This window comes from Mesoplodon densirostris, chromosome 11, assembly GCF_025265405.1.
Source record: "Mesoplodon densirostris isolate mMesDen1 chromosome 11, mMesDen1 primary haplotype, whole genome shotgun sequence".
Lineage (NCBI taxonomy): Eukaryota > Metazoa > Chordata > Mammalia > Artiodactyla > Ziphiidae > Mesoplodon > Mesoplodon densirostris.
Genome location: NC_082671.1, coordinates 81,640,599 through 81,667,443, shown reverse-complemented (window position 1 = coordinate 81,667,443; position 26,845 = coordinate 81,640,599). Strand labels below are relative to the sequence as shown.

General features: G+C 37.3%; 1 protein-coding gene across 2 annotated transcripts in view; it reads left to right on the top strand.

Annotated features, from left to right (window-relative positions):
- Positions 1-26,845, top strand: part of SCYL2 (SCY1 like pseudokinase 2) — a 59,758-nt gene that overhangs the window by 4,034 nt on the left and 28,879 nt on the right. For both annotated transcript variants that reach the window (XM_060113249.1, XM_060113250.1), the window contains exons 2-3: positions 12,229-12,433; positions 21,728-21,885. In XM_060113249.1, the coding sequence (XP_059969232.1) occupies positions 12,257-12,433; positions 21,728-21,885 (335 nt within the window). In that variant the 5' untranslated portion in view covers positions 12,229-12,256. The remainder of the gene's footprint in view (positions 1-12,228; positions 12,434-21,727; positions 21,886-26,845) is intronic.

The following is a 26,845-nucleotide window of genomic DNA, read 5'->3' as shown; positions in this document are numbered from 1 at the left end:
CTTTTGGAGTTTTGCTACTTGAAAATTCACACAGTTTTATTTTATCCTGCTATATCTAGAGTTTATGAGTAGGCAGAACTGAAAGAATTGCCAGTTCCTTTCAGCCACCTGCCATCAGGTGCCAAATACCCAACTCACCTTATGCCAGGTGCATGTAAAATCTAGTATGAACAGATTCATCTACTGGTTTTAGTAAAAGCCAAGTGATGGCTGAATCAGATGGTAGGGAGATATAATCTTGGGATCATACTGAAGCTGCCCCAAGTCTTATTTTGGCTGGGATTTACAAGGGGAATATTGAATTTCAAGTGAATTCTACTAAATGGTGTACAAGGGACAATCACTTATACGAATAAACATTTCTATCACTTATAATTTTGTCTTAGAGAAATAAGACTTCTTTATTCATTTATCAAGTGAAATTTGAAAAGCTATCATTTTAAGAAAATATATTTGGTCTCTAGGTTTCTCACATGTCAAAAAGCTATTGCCAATGATTCAAAATCTCATTTAAGCTCAGATCTTATTTCATAAACTCATTCATTTCATTTTGTCCTTAGCCTTCTGTTACTCTCATGATATACTTATTCTTTTTTTTTTTTTTTTTCCTCCACTTCATTCGTCAAAGTAGCCTTCTGTTACTCTCGTGATATACATATTCTTTTTTGGTCTCCTTGGGTAACCTTTTTCAAGCCCGTAGTCTTAACTACTATACTGCTTTAAGCTCATGGTGCCCACATTTTTATTTTCAGCTGAGACATTTTTTTCTAAGTTTTTGGCCTGCATATCTAAAAGCCTCCTAACTATATATGCATATTAATGTCATTCAGGCAACTCAACTTTAACATGTCCAAAATTGAGGTTTTCCTCCCACAAAACAAGCAATTGTCTCCTATAGCCTTGCCTTGGTAAATGGCTTCATCCTCCGCCTAGACTCTGAAATGAGAGACTTGATTGGGATTCCTAGTTTTGTCTCTTTCGATTATCTAATTATCTAGTTGGTCACCAAGTTCTCTTAGTTCTAACTTTTCTTAATTTTTCCTTTCCTCTTCTTCTTTACTGCTATTTCCTTAATTCAGCAACCTCTCCCTCTCAAAGTTTGTTTAAAATTTGGTATATGATACATTAAAATGCATAATGAAGTTTAATATGTAATTATAAAATAAATATCCATGTAACTAACACCTTTAAGACACCCTCTCCACCTATTGTCTCTTTCCTATCTTCTCTATCCCGATTTCCAAGTGTCCTTTCCTTTGTTTTGTTTTGTTTTTGTTTTTGTTTTTTGGCCTATATACATTCTGAATTATGTATGTATAAAATTCCTGAAGTACAAATTGACACTGTCTTCAGTCTTGTCATATTCCCTACTTCCACCCCTAGTATATCTTTCACTTTGCATAATGGAGTGATTAATTATTTTACTCATGCCTGAAACCTATCTGTGGCTTATCATAGCTTGGTTTCTTACTACTTAATGCCCTTGGTAACCTGGCTTTTCTAAGTCTCCTTTGCCATACTTCTCTCTTTTCCTCCAGTTTTTATCTGAACTGCTAGTTTTTACTCCTACACTTGTCTCATTCTCTCTATCTAGTTCGCTCCCCCTCCCCTTTAAAGACATCTGTGATTTTGCTGTTTTGGGGAAACTTTCTTCTGTCTGTTCCTCTTCTTTTTGTTCCTTTAGCATCTGTGTATGTATATTCTGCAGCATTTTATTACTGTAGGATAATAATGCTGTGGTTGGTTTACTTCTCTGTCTCTTACCTTTGATGGTAAGCTCTTTATGGCTTATTTTTACTTTACATCTTTCTTCCCCAGTTTCTTATGTGGTATCAGGTACATAGTGGGTGCTCAATAAATATTAAATAATTCACCAGATTAATTTCCATGTCTATTTCTACCTTGTGTACACCAGTGTTGACTCTGGGTGATGGATAGGCATCTCAAATTTGACTATTAACTCTGAAAATATCCTTTGTTTTCATACTGAACTATTTCTAGTTTCCAAATCACGTCATGTATAGTCTTCCCTCCATGTCTTGACACGTAGTAATCCTTCTTTCTGGAAGCTCCTTCCCTTTTCTCCTACCTGAAAAACACTTTTTTTTTTAATTGGAGTATAATTGATTTACAAAAAACACTTCATTTTTGAGCCAATCTTCATGTTCCCAAAGCATGGTACATTCATACCTCTAGTTAATTGCTATGAATCTTTGCAGATCTGAGTCTGCTACTGGACTGAGTCCCTAAAGATCAGACATGTCTCCATTTACATCTATATTTCCAGTGTATGGCAAGTGCATGGCATGTAATATGTAGCTACTCAGGCAGAGTTAAAGTATATGTAGATTTTTAAATAGCGTTTTTATGTCTCTTCCACCTCCCCATCAAAATCAGCAGCAGATGTTCATAGAGAACAACTTGGCATGGCAATAAATGTTTTCATAATGCCAGTAGCAACATTTTCTAACTGCTTACAGAAATGCAGCATTAAATTAAAAAAGGAAAGTGAATTTTTATTTCTATTTACAGATAGTTCAAATCTTTAATAGAAAGTAAATTATATGAATATAATTTAATTAACTGAGAAATAGGACACAAACTAGTGCTGCCTTAGCCCAGTGGCCTTCCAAATACTTTTGCTTGTGTATTCTCTAAATAATTTGGTAAGACGTTGTACTTCTTTTGGTGTTTTAAGTTGATGGCATCTGAATTTTTTTGTCAAGGGTTTAGATAATTACAAAGTATCTGATTTCTAGATTGTGGTATATTATGATTATGTTTTACTTTTATCAAAACCTTGGAGTTTTTGCTTATTTATTGAAATAAATAAACTTGTTCCTATACAGCCCTGTGACGACTATCTTGTTTCTTAATTGTAATTCTGTGACAGATAAGGCATGGGGTTTTGCTGTTAAGAAGTAAAGCACAACCCTCTTCAGAATTTCTTACTAAACTTCTTTTTGCTTTACTCTTAAGAGACTTGCAGGATTAATGTATTCTCAAATTGCATTTTCCCGTTTGGCATGCGTGCCAAAGACTTTTATACCCTGGGAAATACCCTGTAACAAGACTGGGATGGCTGAGAAAAATATTTTACTTTGTTCAAGTGGGAGAAAACTGTGAAAAAAGAGTTGGTTAAGGAAAATTTGCAGGACACAGACTTGTTCTTAGGTAAATCAATTTTTGGAAAGAATACACATGGCAAGTGAAGGTTTGAAGAGTGATAGGACTTTAAACCTCTTTCTGTGCCATGGACCCTTAAACAATCTAGTGGACCTGTTCTCAGAGTAACATTTTAACAGCTTGTCAGTTTCTTTCTACAGAAGCCTCTGGGATTCTGATTGGACTGCATTGAGTCTCTAGATTGATGGGGAAAATTGACACACCTTAACAATATTGAGTCTTCCATTTCCTGTACAAGTTTTTAAGTCATCTTCAATTTTTCACAGAAATTTTTGTTATTTTCATTGTACAAGTCTTTGTATCTTGTCAGATTTATCCATAGGTACTTCACGTCCTTGAAATGGTATTTTTTTTAATTTGCTGTTTATTGTGTTTGTTTGCATCAATATTTGTCCTTTACATTTTTTACTTTCTTTGCAAGTCAAATTTTTTCTAGTTCCTTAATTTTTTTTATTTTTTAGCAGCCTTTTTTTTTTTTTCTTCTCTAGTTGCAGTGAGTGGGGGCTACTCTTTATTGCGGTGCGCGGGCTTCTTACTGTGGTGGCTTCTCTTGTTGCAGAGCATGGGCTCTAGGCATGTGGGCTTCAGTAGTAGCAGCACGCAGGCTCAATAGTTGCGGCACGTGGGCCCCAGAGCATGCGGGCTTCAGTAGTTGCAGCGCATGGGCTCAGTAGTTGCGGTGCACGGGCTCTAGAGCACAGGCTCAGTAGTTGTGGTGCTCAGGCTTAGTTGCTCTGTGGCATGTGGGATCTTCCTGGACCAGGGATTGAACCTATGTCCCCTGCATTGGCAGGCGGATTCTTAACCACTGCGCCACCAGGGAAGTCCCTGTGTGCATCCTTTAAGAGTGAATTCTCTGTTTCCCTCAGTCCTGTGGAGTTCCTGCAGTTGAGCCCTGCTCGCCTTCAAAGCCGGATGCTCTGGGGGATTCTCTTCCCAGTGCCAGAGCCCTGGGCTGGGGAGCTGATGTGGGGCTCAGAACTCTCATTCCTGTGGGAGAACCTTGGTAATATAATTTTTCTCCAGTTTGTGGGTCGCTCCCCCAGGGTGGTATGAGATTTGATTATGTCGTGAGTCTGCCCCTCTTACCAGTTTCATGGTTCTGTCTTTAGTTGTAGAGGATCTTTTGGGGTAGGTTTCAGTCTTTTTCAACAATGGTTGTGCAGATGGTTGTGATTTTGGTGTGCTCAAGAGAGGAGGTAAGCTTAGGTTCCTTCTACTCCACCATCTTGGCCACTCCTCCCTTCAAAATGGTATTTTTGAAATTTCAGTGTTCAGTTGTCTGTTTCTAGAATATAAGAATAGTCTTTTTTTTTTTTTTTTTTTTTTTTTTTGCAGTATGCGGGCCTCTCACTGCTGTGGCCTCCCCCGCTGCGGAGCACAGGCTCCGGACGCGCAGGCTCAGCGGCCATGGCTCACGGGCCCAGCCGCTCCGCGGCATATGGGATCCTCCCAGACCGGGGCACGAACCCGTATCCCCTGCATCGGCAGGCGGACTCTCAACCACTTGCGCCACCAGGGAGGCCCAGAATAGTCTTTTTTTTAAAAAAGTATTGTTTTTATATTCTGCCATCATGCTAAACTCACATATTAATTCCAGTAGCTTTCTTGTGGATTACTTCTGACTTTCTCTGTACATGATCATGTTGTTGAGAATAAAGAATTTTACTTCTTCCTCCCAGTATGAATGTCTTTTATTTTGTTTTCTTTTTTGCTTTGTCTAGGACCTCCATTAGAATACTGAATAGAAGTGGTAAAAGTAGATATCCTTACTTTGTTCCCTAATTTAGGGAGAAAGTGATTAATCTCTTATCTTTAAATGTGATATTAGCTATAGGTATTCAAAGGTGCCATTTATCAGGTTGAGGAAGTTCATTTCTGTTCTAAGTTTGCTGAGAGTTTTTATTGTGAATGAGTATTGAATTTTGTCAAAAAAATTTTTCTGCCTTTTCTGAGATGATCATATATTTTCTATTACCCATATTCAGTTAATATGGTGAATGACGTGGATTTGTTTTTGAGTGTTAAATCAATGCATTCCTGAGATAAATTCCACTTGGTTGTGGGGTTGGATTTGTTGGATGTGCTAATGTTTTGTTAAGGATTTTTACCTGTTGATGATGTATATTGATATGAAGTTTTCTTGTGTCATTATTTGGTGTTGGTATCAGGGTGATACTGACTATAGAACATGAAAGCCGGGCTTCCCTGGTGGCGCAGTGGTTGGGAGTCCGCCTGCCGATGCAGGGGACACGGGTTCGTGCCCCGGTCTGGGAGTATCCCGCATGCTGCGGAGCGGCTGGGCCTGTGAGCCATGGCCGCTGGGCCTGCACGTCCGGAGCCTGTGCTCCGCAACAGGAGAGGCCACAGCGGTGAGAGGCCCGCGTACCGCAAAAAAAAAAAAAAAAAAAAGAACATGAAAGTGTTCTATTGTCTTCTATTTTCTGGAAGAGCTTATATGGATCTGGAATTATTTCTTCCTTAAATGTTTGATAATATTCAGCAGTGAACCCCTCCGAGCGTGGAGTTTTCTTTATGGTGAGAGTTGCAGTTATGAATTGCATTTCTTTTCTTTTTCTTTTTTTTTTTTTTTTTGCGGTACGCTGGCCTCTCACTGCCGCGGCCTTTCCCGCTGCGGAGCACAGGCTCCAGACGCGCAGGCCCAGCAACCACGGCTCACGGACCCAGCCACTCCGCGGCACGCGGGATCCTCCCGGACCGGGACACAAACCCACGTCCCCTGCATCGGCAGGCGGACTCTCAACCACTGTGCCACCAGGGAAGCCCTGCATTTCTTTTAAATAGGATTATTCTGATTTTCTCTTCAGTTATAGTAGTTGTACCTTCCAAGGAATTTTTTCACTTTATCCAAGTTGTTGAATTAATTGGTTGGCATAAGATCATCCATAATATAATATCTGATTTATTTAGAATCTATAGGCTCTATATAGGATTAGCATCCGTAGGATTTCTTCTATTTCTGATATTGGTCATTTGTGTTTTTAAAAGTTTTCTTAATGTAGCTAGAGGTTTATCTTTAAAAAAAAAAGTGTGTGGCTTCATTGATTTTTCTATTTAATAGAGTATTAAATTACATTAAATTCAGTCATTCCATTGATTTCTACTCTTTTTTTTCTTTAATAGATTTACTTATTTTTGGCTGCATTTGGTCTTCATTGCTGCACACGGGCTTTCTCTAGTTGCGGCAACCGGGGCTACACTTCATTGCGGTGTGCAGGCCTCTCATTGCAGTGGCTTCTCTTTGTTGCAGAGCATAGGCTCTAGGCAAGCGGGCTTCAGTAGTTGTGGCACACGGGCTTCAGTAGTTGTGGCTCACAGGCTCTAGAGCGCAGGCTCAGTAGTTGTGGTGCACGAGCTCAGTTGCTCCGTGGCATGTTGGATCCTCCTGGACTAGGGCTCGAACCCGTGTCCCCCGCATTGGCAGGTGGATTCTTAACCACTGCACCACAAGGGAAACCTGATTTCTACTCTTTATTTCCTTCTTTCTACTTATTTTGAGTATAATTTTCTCTTTTTTTCCTAGCTTCCTAAGATAGAAGCTTATACCATTGATTTTGGATTTTTTTTTTTTTTTTTTTTCTTTTTGCGGTATGTGGGCCTCTCACTGTTGTGGCCTCTCCCGTTGCGGAGCACAGGCTCCAGATGCGCAGGCCCAGCGGCCATGGCTCACGGGCCCAGCCGCTCCGCGGCATATGGGATCCTCCCAGACCGGGGCACGAACCCGTATCCCCTGCATCGGCAGGCGGACTCTTAACCACTGCGCCACCAGGGAGGCCCCTGGATTTTTTTTTTTTTAATAAACATTTAAAGCTATAAATATCCTATGGGGCACTGATTTGCCTACATACCGCAGATTTTTCATTTTCATTCACTTCAAAATATTTAAAAATTTTCTCTGTGATTTCTTTTTTAGCCCTTGGGTATTTAGAAGTATTGTTTAATATCCAGATATTTGCATTTTTCTAGATATTTATCTATCACTGACTTCTAGCTTAATTTCATTGTGGTCAGTGAACGTATTTTATATTATTTCAGTAGGTTTAAGTATTTTGAGACTTGTTTTATGGCCCAGCATATAGTCTATCTTAGTGAATATTCCATGTACATATGAAAACAAAACGCATTCTGCTTTTGTAGAGTGGAGTGTTTTAGGTCAGGTTATTTGTTAGTGTTGTTCAAGTCTCTGCGTCCTTATTGATTTTCTGTCTACTTGGTCTATCTGTGCATTTGCTACTGAGAAAGGACCCATGAAGTCTCCAACTACACTTGTGGATTTGTCTGTTTCTTCTTTCAGTTCTGTCAGTTTTTGCTGCATTTATTTTGAAACTCTCTTATTTAGTGTGTACACATTTAGGATTGTTATGTCTTCTTGAGAGTTGACAATTCTGTCATTATGAAGTGTCCCTCTTTGTCTTGAAGCCTGTTCTGCCTGTTTTAATATAGCCACTCTAGCGTGTATATTTTCACATTTTTTTAGTTTTAAATCATCTTGTAAAGTGTGTTTAAAGTGGGTTTCTTATAAACAGCATATGGTTGGGTCTTGCTTTTCTAATCTAGTTTGATAGTCTCAGCCATTTAACTGGAATTTTAAATCATTTACATTTAATGTAATTATTTATATGGTTGGATTCAAATTTATTATCTTGCTATTTATTTTCTGTTTTTCACATTTGTTCTTCGTTCCTTTCTTTTCCTACTTTTTTAAAATTAATTCAGTTTACTTTAGGATTCCATTTTATTTCCATTGTTAGCTTTTTAGCTTTGTCTTTTTATTATTTTAGTTATTACTCTAGGGTTTATAATACGTCTTTAATATGCCACAGTCTACCTTGAAATGTTATACTACCTCACATACAAGAATATTTCAAAAATATACTTCCATTTCTCCCTCTCTCTTTTTTTTTTAATAAATTTATTTATTTATTTTTGGCTGCATTGGGTCTTCGTTGCTGTGCACAGGCTTTCTCTAGTTGTGGTGAGCAGGGGCTACTCTTCGTTGTGGTGTGCGGGCTTCTCATTGCAGTGGCTTCTCTTGTTGAGGAGCACAGTAGTTGTGGCACATGGGCTCAGTAGTTGTGGCTTGCAGGCTCCAGAGCGCAGGCTCAGTAGTTGTGGCATACGGGCCCAGTTGCTCTGTGGCATGTGGAATCTTCCCGGACAAGGGCTCGAACCCATGTCCCCTGCATTGGCAGGCGGATTCTTAACCACTGCGCCACCAGGGAAGCCCCCTCCATTTCCCCTCTCTTATCCTTGGTTTGTTTTATCATATTTTTACTTCTACATATATTATAAGCACAATACATTTTTGTTACTTTTGCTTTAAATGATCAGCTGTCTTTCAAAGATAACATGAGAAGTTTTTTATATACCTGCATAATTTTTATTTTCAGAGTCCTCCATTCCTTTTGTAGATTCAGATTTCCGTCTGGTATCATTTGCCTTCTGTTTGAAGGGCTTCCTTTAATATTTCTTATAGTAAATATATGGTGGCAACAAATTCTCTCAGGTTTTCATGAAAAAGTCTTTATTTCACATTTATTTTTGAAAGTTTTTTTTTTTTTCTTTCCCTCATGGCTTGTAGAATTCTATGTCAGCAGCTTCTTTCAGCTCTTTTGAGACCTTATTCAGTTGTTCCCTGGCCTTGTATAGTTTCTGATGAGAAGTTTGGGGAATATTCTTATCTTTTTTCCTCTGTATATAATTTGCCTATTTTCTCTGGCTACTTTTAAGAGTTTTCTCTTAATCACTGATTTTCAGCTATTTGATATGACATATTTAGGCATGGTTTTCTTTGTGTTCATCCTGCTTTGTGTTTATTGAATTTCTTTGTGCTATATAGTTTTCATCAAATTTGGAAAAATTTTGGCTATTTTTCAAATATTATTTTTCCCCGTTTCCCCTCATTTTTTTTTTTTTTTTTTTTTTTTTTTTTTTTTTTTTTGCTGTACGCGGGCCTCTCACTGCTGTGGCCTCTCCCGTTGCGGAGCACAGGCTCCGGACACACAGGCCCCGCGGCCATGGCTCGCGGGCCCAGCCGCTCCGCGGCATGTGGGATCCTCCGGGATCGGGGCACGAACCCGTGTCCCCTGCATCGGCAGGCGGACTCTCAACCACTGCGCCACCAGGGAGGCCCTCCCCTCATTTTTGAGATCCAGTTATATATGTTTGACTGTGATAATTGTCCCACAGGTCACTGAGACTTTGTTCATTTATTTTTTTCCCAGCCTTTTTCTCTATCTTCAGTTTTCACTGATCTTTTTTTCCTACATTGTCTAATCTGGTAATTATATCCTCTGAGTTTTTTTATTTGAGATATTTTTGTCTCTAGAATGTTCATTTGATTTTTTTTTAATATTCCATTTTCTTTTATTATGTTCATGCTTTCCTCTAAATACTTGTTTTGCAGGAGAAGAGAGAAGCGAGAGAATAGTCATGTCTCAGGTCTCTGGTGAGTCCCAGGACAGGCTGCCAAGTGAGGGTCCTTGGCTTCCTGTATGGAAAGAATTCAAGAGCCAGCCAAAGTGAAGTGAAAGCAGGTTTATTTAGAGAGATAAACATTAAAATTGGCAGAATGCAGACTGTCTCAGAAAGTGAGAGCGCCCCTGGGATATGAAGTTGTTAATTTTTATGGGCTGGGTAATTTCTTATGCTAATGAGTGGGAGGATTATTTCAACTATTTGGGGAAATGGACAGGGATTTCCAGGAACTAGGCCACCACTCACTTTTTGGCCTTTTATGGTCAGCCTCAGAACTGTCATGGCACCTGTGGGTGTGCTATTTATCATTCTGATGTATTACAATGAGCATATAATGAGGCTCAAGGTCTACGGGAAGTCAGATCTTCTGCCATCTTTGGCCTAACCAGTTTTTGTCATATCCTCAATGGCTGTGTCATTCTTTTAACTGTTGTCCCCTGACCTCTTCCTTTCTGTCTCACTTGGACATATGATAGTTTTTTATGTCTTTGCTGCTAATTCTATAAGCTCATTTTGGAGTCTGTTTTTATTGACTGATTTTGGTCTTGGTTATGATCACATTTTCTTCTTCTTGGCATGTCTGATAATTATTGATTGCATACTGAACATTGTGAATGTTACATTGCTTAGTATCTGAAATTATTTTTGTCTCCATTTCATGAGTATTGGGTTTCATTCTGGTAAGCAGTTAAGTAATCTATGATTAGTTTGATCATTTGAGGCTAGCTTTTTAGTTTGTTAGGGCGGGTTTAGGATACTTTAAGAATGGTTTATTCGAAGTACCAAGGCATAGTCCTTCTGGGGTTTCTACTGAATGCCTTTAGTGATCAGTGAGGTCTCTCCACTCTAGCTTGAAAAATTAAAAGATTTGCAGCCCTGTATGAACTCTGTAACTATTCAGCTCACAGCTCGCTAGTTGTTCCTTACCTGACCTTCTTACTGAACTCTGGTTCGGCTGTTTGCTGCTTGAAAGCCAATACTTGAGAGGCAAGTGCTGGTAAGAATGGAAAGGTGCTTTATTCAGGAGGCCAGCAACTTGAGGATATGGCAGACTGGTGTCCAAAAACCCAACTCCAAAGATTCTGCTTGATTATGAAAGTTTTTAAAGGGAGAATCATTTGGGGAGGGGATCAGTCTAGTTTATCTTCCACTGTGTGCAGATTTTCTTCTGCTTGGTTGATGGGGAGGTAACAAGGTAGTGTTCCAGGAATCTCATGCTCAACCTGAAGTTATAATCCTCTACCTGGGGGCGGGGGGAGGGGGGTGGCTCTTAGTTCCTGTAGAAGAACTCAAAGGTATTGTTACGTATATTCTTTGAGGACCAGGACCCTGCCCCGAGGCTGCATTATTGTTTCTTGACTGCTCCTCTTTTGTTTCTGCATTCCCTCCGTTCCCTGATAAACAATTGTTTGATTTTGCCCTTTGGAACTCAGGGAAGGTCAAGGGGGCTGAATGAAGCCTATTTCCTACAAACAAGAAATGGGGGGGGTGCACAGAAAGTATTTGTACCTGAGAGGGCCCCATAGGGTCCTGCTCTGTTTCAACCTGGTGAAGTTGCACACTATGTACGTGAATCTTAGTATTCAACAAAGCATCAGGGGGACCCCTGCAAATTTCTGGAGCTCTTTTTCAGCACTGTTCCCTTCTCTTTTTTTGCCTTAAAAAATTTTTTTTTCCTCTTCTTCCCCCTTCTCTTTGAAATTCTATCTCAGATGTCCCAGCCATCTCAGCATCATTGAATTCCAATTTCTTTCCTCAACTCCTTAATTCAGTTAGACTATGCTTGGGATTCTTTGTCTACTCCATGGTTTGCAGTGTGCCTCTAGGCAGAAAGCTGGGGCAACCCTAGAATTCACTTTGTTTGCTTTCTCACTGGGATCACATGGCTTGTGCTGCCTGTTCAGTATCTGAAAACATTTGTTTCATATATTTTGTCCAGTTTCCAGTTGTTGAGGAGGGAGCGTAAATACAGTGTTTGTTCCTCCATCGTCACCAGAAATGTGTAAAATCTGAAAAATATTTTATTACCTATTGCTTGTTCATGTGTTATTGTCCTTTAGCTTTTTGTTTAGAAAATATTCTTAAGTGACTTCATAGTTCAACAGTGATTATTTTAATAGTGGACAAAACTTTTATGAAATACAAATTTATTGTTTAGTATAACATTAGAGCCTTTCAGGTTTTTTATAGTTTTTTTTTTTACTGTGAAGATTCAGACCCTCTACATAACTTTAAGTCTTAAAGGGTCTTATAATATGGACCATGTTATATAGTTGAGCAACATTCATGTTAGTGTCAATGTGAATATGTCTTTTCTCTTATTGGTCTGTGACAATTGAGGTTGAAGCACAGTTCGGTTCCTAGACTAAAATTTGCATTTAAGTATATTGGGTTCTCTGAAGACAAAACTAACCTATAGCTTTTGTTTCTATAGGATTGTTTTGCTCATTGTTTGGGGTATATTAAGCTTTCAGACTAAATAATGAATAAATACTTAAAGAAGTAAACACAAATGATCTATGCTCTCCTATCCCATGTTTCTAGGTAACTATAACTACCCAGAATTGCAGCCATGGAATCCATGCTTAATAAGTTGAAGAGTACTGTTACAAAAGTAACAGCTGATGTCACTAGTGCTGTGATGGGAAATCCTGTCACTAGGGAATTCGATGTTGGTCGACACATTGCCAGTGGTGGCAGTGGGCTAGCTTGGAAGATTTTTAATGGCACAAAAAAGTCAACAAAGCAGGTAAGTTTTAGTTTAGAGTCCAGTTGGAAAGAACACACATGCTAATAAGTACCATAATGTGCATGTATGCATTTTTATGTTAAGAAATCCTAAAAGTAATGGGTTCTTTAGTTGTCATTTCATCTAATGAAGTCATAGAAAAACAAATGCTTTTAAACATGCCCTTGAATCTCCTGGTTACAAATACATTGTTTGATATATCATCTCATCTTGTACTTTAATTTTGTTTACTTAATAACAAACATATCAGTTGCACAAATGAGTGTATTAGATTTTAATATTTAGCAAAGTGGTTTTTTAAATTATTTTTTAACATCTTTATTAGAGTATAATTGCTTTACAACTGTGTGTTAGTTTCTGCTTTATAACCAAGTGAATCAGCTATACATATACATATATCCCCATATCTCCTCCTTTTAGCAAAGTGTTTTAGAATAAAAATTGCCTGTTCCTTTTTATTTTTATCAATATTTTATGACAAAATACTCAGTTAAATTTTTCTAACATTCTGTTTTTAAGCATCCTTATTCCCTCTTTTATTCTATAGCCTTATAGAAAATAGACTTCTATGATATTTTTTCATATTTATTAACACTATAGTTTTTACCATCAGGGGATACATTTGTGGCATATAATCAGTAGTATGTTTGGGGGTATATTGATTTAAAAATTATTTTAAAACTGTTCTTTTAGTGAAGAGTAGTTTGAATGAGTTGTATTTTTATTTTTATTTTTATTTTTATTTGACTTAAGAGACCAACAGACTGTTCTTAGAAATGTGGAGGATTGTTAGTGTTAAATTTTACTGACAACTTTCTGTTGGAATTGTTAAAGAATTGAAAAATCTCCAGGTTTAAAACGTTTGTGGAAATATGTTCTTTAAAAAGAAGAATCAAAAAAGAAAAAAGAAAAATCACTGTTTCCAAAAGTACTTTTACTTTCCCTATACGTGAAACATATCAAATTTAAGACATGGGATTTAATACACATATTTTCCAATGACTATCAAAATTGTACAATTGTGAGTATGCATTGTGACTTTTCCAAAACCAGCTTATTTCCCAAACAAGTATATTATAGACGGAATTGGCGTTGGTTATCCTTTTATGAAGGAAGAATCTTGGTTCTGTAATAGATTGCTGGTATGTGGTTTGTACCCGACCTGTAAATCTTGTTTTTATTGCCATTTGGTTAGAAGTCTTTAAGTCCAAAGTTGATCTTAAATATTGATTGGTCATTTTTGAACATTGTTTTCTCTTTCACCAAGAGCTCATCCAAAAAATAAATGGTTTCTTGAGTATTGACTACTTAAAAAGTTATGAATGAGGTCATGAAGTTATATAAATGACCAACCTCCAACACCAGCACAAATTGCTTTTATAATCAATTATATAAAGGGAAAATGAAATAACACCAAATTTACTAAATTTTGCATTGTTTATTAAGGACGTGATAACATAGTCGTGTCTTTGTCCTTAACCAAAAGAGTTCTAGGTGTTTGTGTTTATATCATTAGTTCATATGCTGAAATCCTCCAATGTTGGAGCTTCTGTTGTTGCTAATAGAACATGAGAACCAGGCACAAATAATAGATAGTTGATTAGATATTACACATTAATACAGCATTTCTCAACTGCTGACTTCCAGAACTGAGTTCTCTTATGAAACTTTAACTGTATTCCTTTTTTCCCCCAAATTTATTGCTTTGAGGAAAAAGGTAGTTTTAGAATATATCATTGTTCTCTGTGGATTTTGAATTTTCTTTTGCCTCTTTCAAACCTCAGAGGGTCAGAACTCTGAGTATCCTGTCTGGACTGCTGGCTAATTCCTTAAGGAATAGCTAAGTCTCTTGGCACTGAAGCCTCATTTGAATTTCTCCCTTAATTGAAAAGTTTTTTTCTTTTTTCAATAGCCTCATTTTTATTAAAAGGGAATCAGAGAAAATAGATAATCTAGAGCTGTACTTAATACAATATGGTAGCCATAAGCTATATATGGCTTTTTCAATTAATTAAAATTTAATAAGATTAAATTCAGTTTCTTTATTGGACTAGTCACATTTCAAATGCTCCATAGCCACATGTGGCTCATATTACCATATTGGACAGTGCAGATATAGAACTTTCTATCATCACTGAAAGTTCTGTTGGGCAGTGCTGATTTTAGAGAAACTGGGAGAAAAATAATGGAAAAGGATACTCTGCTAGTCCTTTTCTTCCCCCTTAAAGGGACATTGAGACTGAAGGCATCTTTCTTACCCTCTCAGCTTTATTTGATTTAGCATACAGTGTACTTGATTGTAGTTGTGTTTTATAGTAGAATATATGATCTTAAATTTGACTTTGAGGTAGACATCGGGTAAGAGACTTTGGGCTAGGAGATTCTCATACCTGTTTTTTTAAAAAATAAATAAATTTATTTATTTATTTTTGTCTGTGTTGGGTGTTTGTTGCTGTGCGCCGGCTTTCTCTAGTTGCTGTGAGTGGGGCTACTCTTCATTGCAGTGTGTGGGCTTCTCATTGTGGTGGCTTCTCTTGTTGCGGAGCATGGGCTGTAGGTGCGTGGGCTTCAGTAGTTGTGTCACATGGGCTTCAGTAGTTGTGGCGCACGGGCTTCAGTAGTTGGGGAGCGCGGGCTTAGTTGTGGCATGCGGGATCTTCCTCAACCAGGGCTTGAACCCGTGTCCCCTGCATTGGCAGGCGGATTCTTAACCACTGCACCACTAGGGAAGCTCTCATACCTGGTTTTAATAGTTAAAAATATGGAAGTGTTTTCTGTTGTTACATGGCAGTGAAATAAATACCATGATATTTAAACCATTGCATTTAAAGTTTAAATCTTGTTCTTTTCCCCCATTTCACTTTTTTTACATGATCTTCAAAAGAAGTATCATAATTTCACATTGTCCAAAAAAAAAAACCCAACAACAACAACAAAAAAAAAACACAACAGTATTTCCAAGTTAAAAGAATCCTTGTATTATTATTTTTAGGGTTTGCATACCCCTTTAAAGATTATCTGTGTATTTTTTCCTAGGGTTATTTCAAGTTCACATTAGTACATGATTAATTATAATTTTCAGATCATGTAGAACTTTTAACTTTTTAAAATTTATTTTTATTTATTTTTGGCTGCGTTGGGTCTTTGTTGCTGCACATGGACTTTCTCTAGTTGCGATGAGCTGGGGCTACTCTTCTTTGTAGTGTGCAGGCTTCTCATTGCGGTGGCTTCTCTTGTGGCGGAGCACGGGCTCTAGGTGCACGGGCTTTGGTAGTGTGGCACGTGGGCTCAGTAGTTGTGGCTCCCGGGCTCTAGAGTGCAGGCTCAGTAGTTGTGGCACATGGGCTTAGTTGCTCCGCGTCATGTGGGATCTTCCTGGACCAGGGCTTGAACCCGTGTCCCCTGCACTGGCAGGCGGATTCTTAACTACTACGCCACCAGGGAAGTCACAACTTTTCACTTTTTAACCTAAATGTTTGAAGCCCTCTTAGAAGAGTAGTAATAATAGCACCTACAAAACTGATGAGAAAAAGTACATATTTATGAAACCTGGAATGCAGCAAGATAAAGAATTGGTAAATAAAAAGTTACTTGCTCCTGGTTACTTGTGCCTTCATTGTACCTGATTGGACATCTGTATTATTATTCTGTCTTTATGGTTCCAAAAATAAATTTCTGTTGCTTTTTATTATTTTTGAAAGACATTCATTGAAGAAACACCTCATAGTGAAAAATTTATGAAAGTGAAATTAAGAATTCTAAGAATCTTCAAGACAAGTGTATAGTTGATTTTTTGCAGTAAAATAAATTTCTTAGGCCAGTTTTATATATAAAATGAGCCGTTAGGATTTTTTAAAGTTATTATTTAGATAAACTTAACCAAATACAACATGTAAACATGTTGAAATGGATAGATCTTTAAATACAGCTTATTAGCACTCGAAGCTACTATTTAGGCTCAAGTGCTATTTAGTTTCCTTTTTGAGTGTTTATTTAGAAGCAGCTCTTAGTTCTTAACCATTACTCTTTCTAGAATGTCTTTCTAGAGATGCTATAAAACATTTCAAGGTGACATTTAGGGAATTTAAGTTGTCTAATTTTTAAAATATAAACTTATTTTTAAGAACTCACATACGGAATAGTGCACAAATCATGAGTGAGCAGCTTTTTGAATGTTCACAGTGAACACACCTGTGTAACCAGCATCCATATCAAGAAAACATTGCTAATATTCATGTCTCTTCACATTTATTACCTCCCCCTACCCCCACCCCGCCCCTTCTCTCTGGGGGTAACTGCTCTCCTGTCCTTTGACACTTAGGAATAATCTTGCCAGTTTTTGAATTTTGTTTAGGTGGAACCATGGCATGTACTTTTGTGTTTGGCTCCCTTTTCTTAAATTTATTTTCATGAAATACATCTATGTAGTTGAATATAGCAATTTTTCTTTTCATTGATATATAGAGTACTGCTGTGAACATTGTTGTGTGCTGTTGGCATATATGACATGTTACCTAGATATGGAATTGCTAGGTAATAGTGTATGTATCTGTTCAGTGCCAAAAAGCTTTCCAGAGTGTTTGTGCCAATGTACACATCCACCAGCAGTTATAGATCTCCATATCTCTGCCCACACCTTTCCATAGTTAGTCTTTTGAACTAAAAAGGGCTATTTAATTTTTGAAAATTCAGTGAAACATTTCCTGCTCCCCTACCTCTTGAACTTTTGTAATGTCTAGTAGATAGTTGCTGGGCTTAGAGTTTATGCTGCTGTATTTCTCTTATAGCTTTGAAACTGACTTAGTCTTTCTACAGAGTAGCATATTTAGGACTAAAATGGTTTTATAAACATAGACACTCTTGTCAAACGTATCCTTATTTCCTTTTTAAAGAATATTTAAGAGAGATTTCTGAGACAAATGCCCTGCAATGGATTTCATTAGCTTTTCTAATTTTTAATTAGACTTTATTTAAACAAGTCATTAAAGGGAAATTTTTTTGGTCAAACTGCATGTATAAGTGAGAAATGTTTGCTTCATATATATGTCCTTTAAAATTGAAATACCATCACCATATCTGTTAGATAGGAATACTATAACTATAGAGGCTGCTAATATATTTAAATAATTTGTAATAAAAGCACTACATAAATAGTTTCTGTCTCACCTGTATATATAACTTTTACTTATTTTCAAGTAGAAGAATAGCTCAACATTTTGAAATCTCTTTCAACTCTCCTATGTCAAGCGAAGAGATTTATTTGGGGGGAAAATGTTTTAAAAAACATGTGCGCGTGTGTGTATGTTTATATATAAAATTTTGCCTGGTTCTCAGGCTATTCATGCATTTATTTATTAAGCATTTCTGTTTATCTTGACACAAGATTCTGTGTTGCCAGGTGACTACTATTCAAATGGATTTAACATTTATTAGGAGTCTTCTAGTGTTCCACATTTATTACGATCTTTTTTATCCAGTTATGGAGTAGTTCCTTTTTAAAAAAATAAGGCAACTTCAGTCATATTTTGCCTTAAAAGTCATACTTGTTGGCCTATTTCTTTTGCCCTGCTTCATAAGCTTTGTAACACCCCCAGTTAAATTGCTATTCATATGAGGATAATAAAGATTGATCGATTTTTTTAAATTATGCAGTAAAAATTTACCTATTCATATTTATCCACTCTACTGCATGTAGGCTTGGACGCAGTCCCTTCCTTATTACAGAATTTACATTATGTTATTCTAGATGCCAGTGTTCATGGGGTAAAGCTTGCTAATATTGTGTAGACAGAGGCATAATTAAATTATTATAAATAGTTAAATTCTAAAATACTAACAGCTTTAACGTAAAGGAAATCATTGTGCAAAGGTGAATGTGCTAGTCAAGTTGCTTAGATCAAAAATGATCATAGACTATCTAGTAATTTTAAGGAGTATATCTTGTTATCTCTCAGTCATCTCAACTTATTTTTAACTTAATCTAAATAAAAACTTAGATTTTGTTTTATTGTTTTGAGAAAGGAACATTGTTCCAAAATCACACAAAAAAATGAAGAACATGATGCTTGGAGTTACCACCAGCCAGTCCTGAAAGGCCCATAAAATAAAGGATTTCAGGGAATGTTTATGTTTCAAAAACCATCTCTGGTGGCTCTGAGGAATAGGTTAGTGGAGTTCATGATTGTTATTAGGGAATCCTAGACACATTGGTGTATACTAACTCAGATTTTATTACTTAAATTATCTTGTTTTCAGTGAGAGTTCAACTTTGTAGTTATAGTAAGCAAAGTAGCTTTTAAAAACTATAAATTAGGTCTATATCAAAAGACAGCCTCCATTATGACAAATATTAATTTTTAGAAAAGATAATTTATTTCATAGCCTTTTTTGTTTAAAGATAGGCTATTGAGAAAAAATACTTTTTATTTATGGGTAACTCTCTTTGCCAATGTATTTAAAAAAATATTAAGTGAATAAACAATAGAGTGCCAAATGTTGCTTACATTATTTTATATTTGGTATTATTTATAATTTTGCAAAAAGAGCCTCATTTTAATTAGCATTAACAGTTGTTGAATCTTAAGTGGAAGATATATTGGATGATTGCACTACCTCATTTTTTTTGTATATTTGAAAATTTTCGTAATGAAAAGTTGAAAACGGTTTTAATTCAACATGATAATGAAAAGCTTCTAGTAGTTGCTTATCTTTATTGACCATCAGTAGGCAATGAACATCTGAGTATCTTTTAGGTGAAGATCCTGTGGTGGGTACAGAGACACTTATGGCATGGTTTCTTTCTTCAAGAAGTTTGTAATATACATATAGGTATAGACAGATAGGATTTTTATACAAGTGATATGTGTTAGCAGAGGGGGTAGTATAGTGAAGTAAGAGGAAAGACAAATTTAGAAATTAGATGATAGTCTATTCTGTTGAAAGGTTTCAAGGTGCAGGCTAAGAGTTTTCTTTTAGGGAGTCAGCATGAGGCCTAAAGGTTAGTTAATTAGTCATTACTTTTTTGACATTGTTTAATTTTAATTAACTGATCCGAACAAAGAAAGTTTTTTTTTTTTTTTTTTTTTTTGCGGTAAGTGGGCCTCTCACTGTTGTGGCCTCTCCCATTGCGGACCACAGGCTTGGGACACACAGGCTCAGCGGCCATGGCTCACGGGCCTAGCCACTCCGCGGCATGTGGGATCTTCCCGGACCGGGGCACGAACCCGCGTCCCCTGCATTGGCAGGCGGACTCTCAACCACTGCGCCACCAGGGAAGCCCCGAACAAAGAAAATATTTTGAAGATAGTTGATAACCTGTTCTGATCTATGTAGGAATCTTTCATTTTTGACCTAAAACAATAAATGAATGTCAGAGAGAGTTGTGTTTTTCTTTTTCTTTATGAACTGTAGTGTTCTGCCTTTAGAGTGGTGAATCTGTAGGAGCTCAGAAGTTACTTCATGTAATCTTTTTTTAAAGACTTAAAACATCTTGAAAAAATAAACACATTTATTAGATGCATTTATAAAATATGTTGGAACACTTACTAAGATAAAATTGTATGCATGAATGAGATAGGAACTTGAACTTGTAGGTCATTTGTTTTTAGTTCAAATTAATATTACATAATGCTCTTAGCTCCTGTTTGTTCTGTCTCAAAATGATCAAAAGAGCTAATATTTTGTGTTTGTTTGTGTGTGTGTGTGTGTGTGTGTGTGTGTGTGTGTGTATGTGTATGTATATGCCAGGTTAACTTGTGAAGGCAATATATATATGAGTGCTATTTAAAGCTCTCACTCAAATAGTTTTACTGAAGGCATATATCATGTTTTACCAGGGTCTTATTTATTGGCCCTGTTATTTCTGGGGAGACAGAATGGTGTATTGGCTAAGAAAGTGAGCCCTAGAGCTGGACTGACTGGGTCTGAATCTTGATTCTTCATCTTACCAATTGTGAGATCTTAGATAGTATGTTTATCTTTTCCACAGTGTCCTCATCTGTGAAGTGAGGATAATAACTTGTCTCATGGGTTGTTGTGAGGAGTGGAATAATTCCTAAAAAGTATACAGATGCTTGGGGAATAGGGTGTTCAGTTTGAGTTACTAAAATAGTCCCTTTACGTTATAACTTTTCAGAGGCTCAATCCTCTAAAATCCTTATTAACTCATCTATATATGTATAAGGAGGCTCCAACTTAAAACAAGTTGTGTTTTGAGGAATTTACTGATTTGGGTTTCTGCAGTGAATCTCCGTTGTGTAAATAAGTTGCCAGGCTAATTTGTGAAGGCAATAATCATAATGTAGCAAAAATAATTAGAAGAGAACAGCAATAAAATGGAAAGATACTGTCTTGGTATCAACTCAAAGATAGTTGAGTAGTAGTAGGTTTAATTAAAAGCATTTGAAAGAGACATAGAGCTCTGAAAGAGTCATTCAGAATCTTCCATAGAATTTTGGAGGGCTAGCATTGATTCTTTGCTAATTTTACTTCCAACTTTATCAGTTTTCTTTGCATTTATGATGGAGAGCTAACAGCATCACTGATGTATTACACAGTTATAATATATCACTTATCAGTATGGCTATTTTTTGACTGATTTGTTAAGATTAGGTAACTGGATGGGAACTGTTTTCTTTGTGCAACTGAGAGAGAATGAAAGAGAGAAGGTGGTTAAGGAGGTTGTGTGCTTTTAGTAGTATAAAATAAGCTGTGACTGATCTCAGAGAGATGATAGGGGAGCAGTTTACCGTGCTGGTAACCATTCCCAGTTACTGCCCTTAACAAGAGGAGAGAGAGAAAGAGTATGGGTTATTCATATGTAAAAGATGCTTACAAATTGAGTTTTTGTATAAATAAGCACTCCCTGACATATAAGATGTTTCTTTTAAAAAGCATTTCAAGATTTTGTAGTATAATCCAGGGTTATCACTATGAAAAGCATTTTGAATTTTTTAACATTTTAACTTTTATTTGAATTCCAGTAAAATAAGAGATTACTACATAGGGGACAACACATTACACACAGTTTGTGTGTATCTCTGATACCAGAGTTCAAAGATGGAGATTTTCCGATGTTCTCCTTAGATGAGGGTTCTTAGTCTCATAACTCTAAAAATATTTAAATTTAGTAATTACGAAGAAACCAACTTTTTAATATCAGAAAAGTATTACAATGGTGCTAAAATGCACCATTAGTTTTTAGTTATTTCTATTTGTAGACTGTTGTGACACTCAAATAAAATTTTATTGCTTTTATATATTCTTGATTAATTAGTTACACATTTCTTTCATTAGGAAGTAGCTGTTTTTGTCTTTGATAAAAAGCTGATTGACAAATATCAAAAATTTGAAAAGGATCAAATCATCGATTCTCTAAAACGAGGAGTCCAGCAGTTAACTCGACTACGACACCCTCGACTTCTTACTGTCCAGCATCCTATAGAAGAATCCAGGTAAATTTTTATGAAAACGTACATAAGAGACTTCCTAAACAAATAGTTTTTTAAAAACAAACTTTATGTTTGAAATCTATCTATACAGTATACTGTCAGTGAAAAGTTCTTATCAACTGAGTGTTGAGTTCTTATGGATTAGTTACTTCTTTGAAATTTATTTGCATATTCTATGTATATGTCTCTTTTTGAAACATTAATAAAAGTTTTCTTCACATTTGCCATGAGTCTGTATTTGTTTACTCTATGTTCAAGACTACAGCAGTCCAAATGGAAGATGCGAGAGAAGTATAGAATACAGTCGCTGCCTGAAAGTAATTTTTCTTGTTAATTTGCTAGAATTCATTGCCCCCTTTTCATTGATTCAATATTCAGAGGCTATTTTTATGTGTATTCCAGGTAGTACTGTTCTAGACGTTTAACCTTTTACTATGTCCAGTATATCAGTCCATAGTCCTCAGTTACTCTACTATCTCTTTTTCTCAAGGTGAACTTGGGAACTGTTGCTGAGAATGACAAGAAAACAGAATTTATGTTGTGTAATCTTAACTGGATCCTCAAGCCTTGGTGCTTTTTTTTTTTTTTTTTTTTTTTTTTTTTTTTTTTTTGCTGTACGCGGGCCTCTCACTGCTGTGGCCTCTCCCGTTGCGGAGCACAGGCTCCGGACACACAGGCTCCGCGGCCATGGCTCGCGGGCCCAGCCGCTCCGCGGCATGTGGGATCTTCCGGGATCGGGGCACGAACCCGTGTCCCCTGCATCGGCAGGCGGACTCCCAACCACTGCGCCACCAGGGAAGCCCAGCCTTGGTGCTTTTAATTAATAACTCCTTTAGATACCCAGCTATATAAATCTTTTCCACATTACTCATAACCCCTAATTTATTCCTTCCTTCCTACTTACAGACTGTATTCCCCTCTCTTAAATCAGATCTTAACCAAATGGTTTGCCAATGCATTCTGTGGACCCTAGGATTTTAAGGATAGGGAAAGAAGAGGCAGGGGGAGGAACCTAGCTGGCAGGGGCCCAGGCTTCCCATCTCCCTTCAACCAGGACAGTTTGGCTTTTATCTATTTTATATTTTGGATTTCTACATAGTTCTTACTTTAGAATCTTCAGTAACCCACTGTCACTTACTCACTTCCCCTAAAGGCACAAGCTCTTTTCTTAAAACCTAAAAGAAAAAAATCTAATATTTACCATGTGAAAAACTGTACTAAATTTTTTATATTTGTTTAACTCATTAATTCTCAACAACTATATAGAAGAACTGAGGATTGGAGCTGCTACTACATAAGCCACATAGTTATGGCACCCTGATTCCTGAGCCTATGCTGTGCCTACCCAGAAATATACTTATTTTATGTCTCTTATCATGATAATATTTTACTGCCCTTCTTTGTGTAAATAAACCCAGAAGAAGACTATAGTTGTTGTCTTCTTACATAACACTCACTATTATGAACCCTCTATCTCAAAGTGGACTAAGTTTTGTTGGTCACACTTGTCCTGAGCTTTCCTGACTCCATGCTTGTTTGTGCTATTTCCTCTAAAGTGTTTTCTATCAGTAGTTACAGTGTCACCTATCAGAACCTACCCACCTTTGTTATTTTAACTTGTATTTCTTTTTCTTTTTTTTTTTAATATTCCATTGTATGAATATAGCATATTTTGTTTACCTGTTCATCAGTTGATGGGCATTTGAGTTGTTTCTCCTTTTTGCTTTTTATGAATACTGCTGCTGTGAACATTTGTGTACAAGTTTTTGTGTGGACATATGTTTTCATTTCCCTTGGGTGTACAACCTAGGAGCCAACTTGCTGGATCATATGGTAACTCAATATTTAGCTGACTGAGGATAAAGTAGGATTTTTTAAAAAATTAATTAATTAATTAACTTATTTTTGGCTGCGTTGGGTCTTCGTTGCTGCATGTGGGCTTTCTCTAGTTGTGGCAAGCGGGGGCTACTCTTCGTTGCGGTGTGCAGCCTTCTCATTGCGGCGGCTTCTCTTGTTGCGGAGCACTGGCTCTAGGTGCGTGGGCTTCAGTAGTTGTGGCTCGCGGGCTCTAGAGCACAAGCTCAGTAGTTGTGGCGCACGGACTTTGTTGTTCCACTGCATGTGGGATCTTCCCGGAGCAGGGATCGAACCTGTGTCTCCTGCATTGGCAGGTGGATTTTTAACCACTGTGCCACCAGGGAAGTCCCTAACTTGTATTTCGTCATTACATTTTAAGTCTCTTGAAGGGAGAAAGGCCAGTGTTTTATATCTTTCTCTGTCCCTTCAGCTTCTTTTATAGTGATTTAAATATTATAGGACTGGGGCTTTATTGGCGTTCATGAAGAGAGAGAATTCAAAGATTACTTTAAGGCATTTTCATTGATAGGTTGTAAAAATTGCTGTAGCACTGATAGAAATAGGAACCCTTTAGGGAAGGAAAAAAGTAACCTCTGGTTTTTAATGACTTAATAATGTGGAGGTGACACTGGAATCATCCAAAAGAATGTGCTATAGAAAATAATCCAGGGACTTCCCTGGCAGGCCAGTGGTTAAGACTTTGCCTTCCAGTGCTGGGGGTGCGGGTTCAAACCCTGGTTGGAGAGCTAAGATCCCACATGCCTCAGGGCCAAAAAACCAAAACAAAACAGAAGCAATATTGTAGCAAATTCAATAAAGACTTTAAAAGTGGTCTACATCAAAAAAAATTTTTTTAATAAATAAGTAAAAAGAAAAGTAATCCAGGTGAAAGTTCAGAGGTGGTGATGTATATGGGGGTGAGTAAAATATAGGCAGTAATTAAAACCACGAAAAAAAATGAATTTCAAGAGCATGAGTCAAAAGAGCAGAGTAGTGAGGACAGAACTTGAAATGTAGAGGGGAAAGAAGAGCCAGCAAGAGAAATTGGAAGGATCACGTCGTATGACAGGAGAAAAATTGGCAACATGTTATGGAAGCCAAAGGAGGGAAGAAAGGACTCTCTTAACACTGGGGACCACCGAATAAAAAGGAAATAAAGACTGAGAAGAATCCATTGCATTTGACTAGTGAGAGGTTGTTAGTGATACTCAGTAATTTCAGTAGGATGGCAGTTTGGAAGCTAGAAAGGAACCCAGCAGAGAAGACATCATTATGTGAATAAAGTCCCATAGGAGGAACTCAAAGGAAATTTCAGGAGGATAGTTGCAAATCACTAATATACTGAAGTAAAGTGTAGGGAAATGAGATCATTCATGTTCGATGAACTTTACTTTTTCAAGATAGAACGTGGATAATAGATGAGTGGTAGGTAAAGGAATAAGGAGTTAATGGAATGAGGAGTTAATATAAGAGGGCTATGAAGGTATGTTCTTGAAAAATAAAAAGAGCAAGGTTAAATAAAGTATACTATGTATCTTTAGGCTATGAGTCTACAGAGACTTGGGTTTTCTATTTTTTCCTTCAGCTTACGACATAAGCAAGAGAGTAAAAGAAACCTGTGATGGCACCTACAGGGTTAATAAGGGTTTGCCCAGTAAAGGGTAGTAAGGGCAATAGTTTATTGTTGAGATAGTAGGGAGAAAGACAGGAATAAAGTGTAGTCAGAACTGAATACTTCAGATTTGTTGAATAAAGATACTGGGAAGCTAGGTTAGGTGGTGGTAGTAAAAGGGTAGGAGATGAATGGCTCGTAAACAGCTGTGGTTGGGGGAGGTGGTCCTTGAGAGAGGATTTAGCCCTTCTGGTGTGTAACTGTTTGTAATGATGATGGAAATAAATATTCATGAAAGATAATAAGGCCTTCAAGCTTGAAGAATAATCTTATGAATATTGATATGACCAAGGATGATTTTGGGGACAAGACAGAAAAGGAAAAAAATAAACGAGTCCTGGGAATCATTGGAAACTGTAGAGAAGACTAAGGGGGTTTTGAGCAGTTTTCCTCCAGTGCAGTTCAGCAAATGAAAGTCTGTGTCCACTGTGTTAACGAGCTTAGTGTGGGAGTCAAGAACAAGATCAAGATCATCATCTTTATTGATAACTGAGCAGGGAGGACAGTGTAACTTTCTTCTTCAACCTAAGCAGCTCTGTCTTTACCGCTCATACATATTGAACTTCTGCATATGCTTCATTTGAAAAATGGGTTCAAAGTGAAAGAAAAGTAACTCAAGTATTACTGACAGAACAGCAAAAGGCATATTTGCCATTAAACAGTTACTGTCCAGGTGTAGAGGCTTGGTATAGCTTTGTTACTGCACTGCCTTGTAGTTCTTCATTGCCAGAGCCTAAGCCAAAGTCCAAAATGTTAGGACTTGAATCTCAGACAGTTGGTAATTACAATAGCAATTGTAAATATTTATTGAGCTTACGTTTTAGTCAACATGCTGTGTATTTTATATGCATTTGCTCATTTGATCTTTACAGTAACCTTTCAAGGTGGTCTTTTATCACGAGTTTACAAATGGGCAAAGTGAGGCTCAAAGTGTCCAAAGTCACCAACAAGGAATAGAGATGCTGGGACTTGAAGTTGGGTATTTGTCTTCAGAGCTTGAGCTCTTGGTCATTACTCTATAAGGCTTATTGAAGCCTTATTGAATGTTTCTAATGCTGAGGGCCCCGGCTCGATCCCTGGTTGGGGAACTAAGATCCTGCAAGCCATGCGGCACAGCCAAAACAAAACAAAAAAAAATCAAACAATAATTTTAAAAATTGGAAACTTGTGACACCTTTAAAAATGATACATAAAATAGATAAAAGCAAAGGTGCTCTGAGATTGAAGTAGTCATCAGGCTAGTCACTCCCACTGGCATCTGGACCTGGCTGCCCGGTCCTGAGATCTTCCACATGGACCTCCTGCCAGGGAGCTCCCCGAGCTCCAGGTGTGTCCATGTGGCCGTGCTCTGGCCAGGATGTCACATCTCCTGGCACGTCCTACCCCTCAGCAACCTGGGGGAGCCCTGCTGATCCTCTGCACACGGGCTCCACG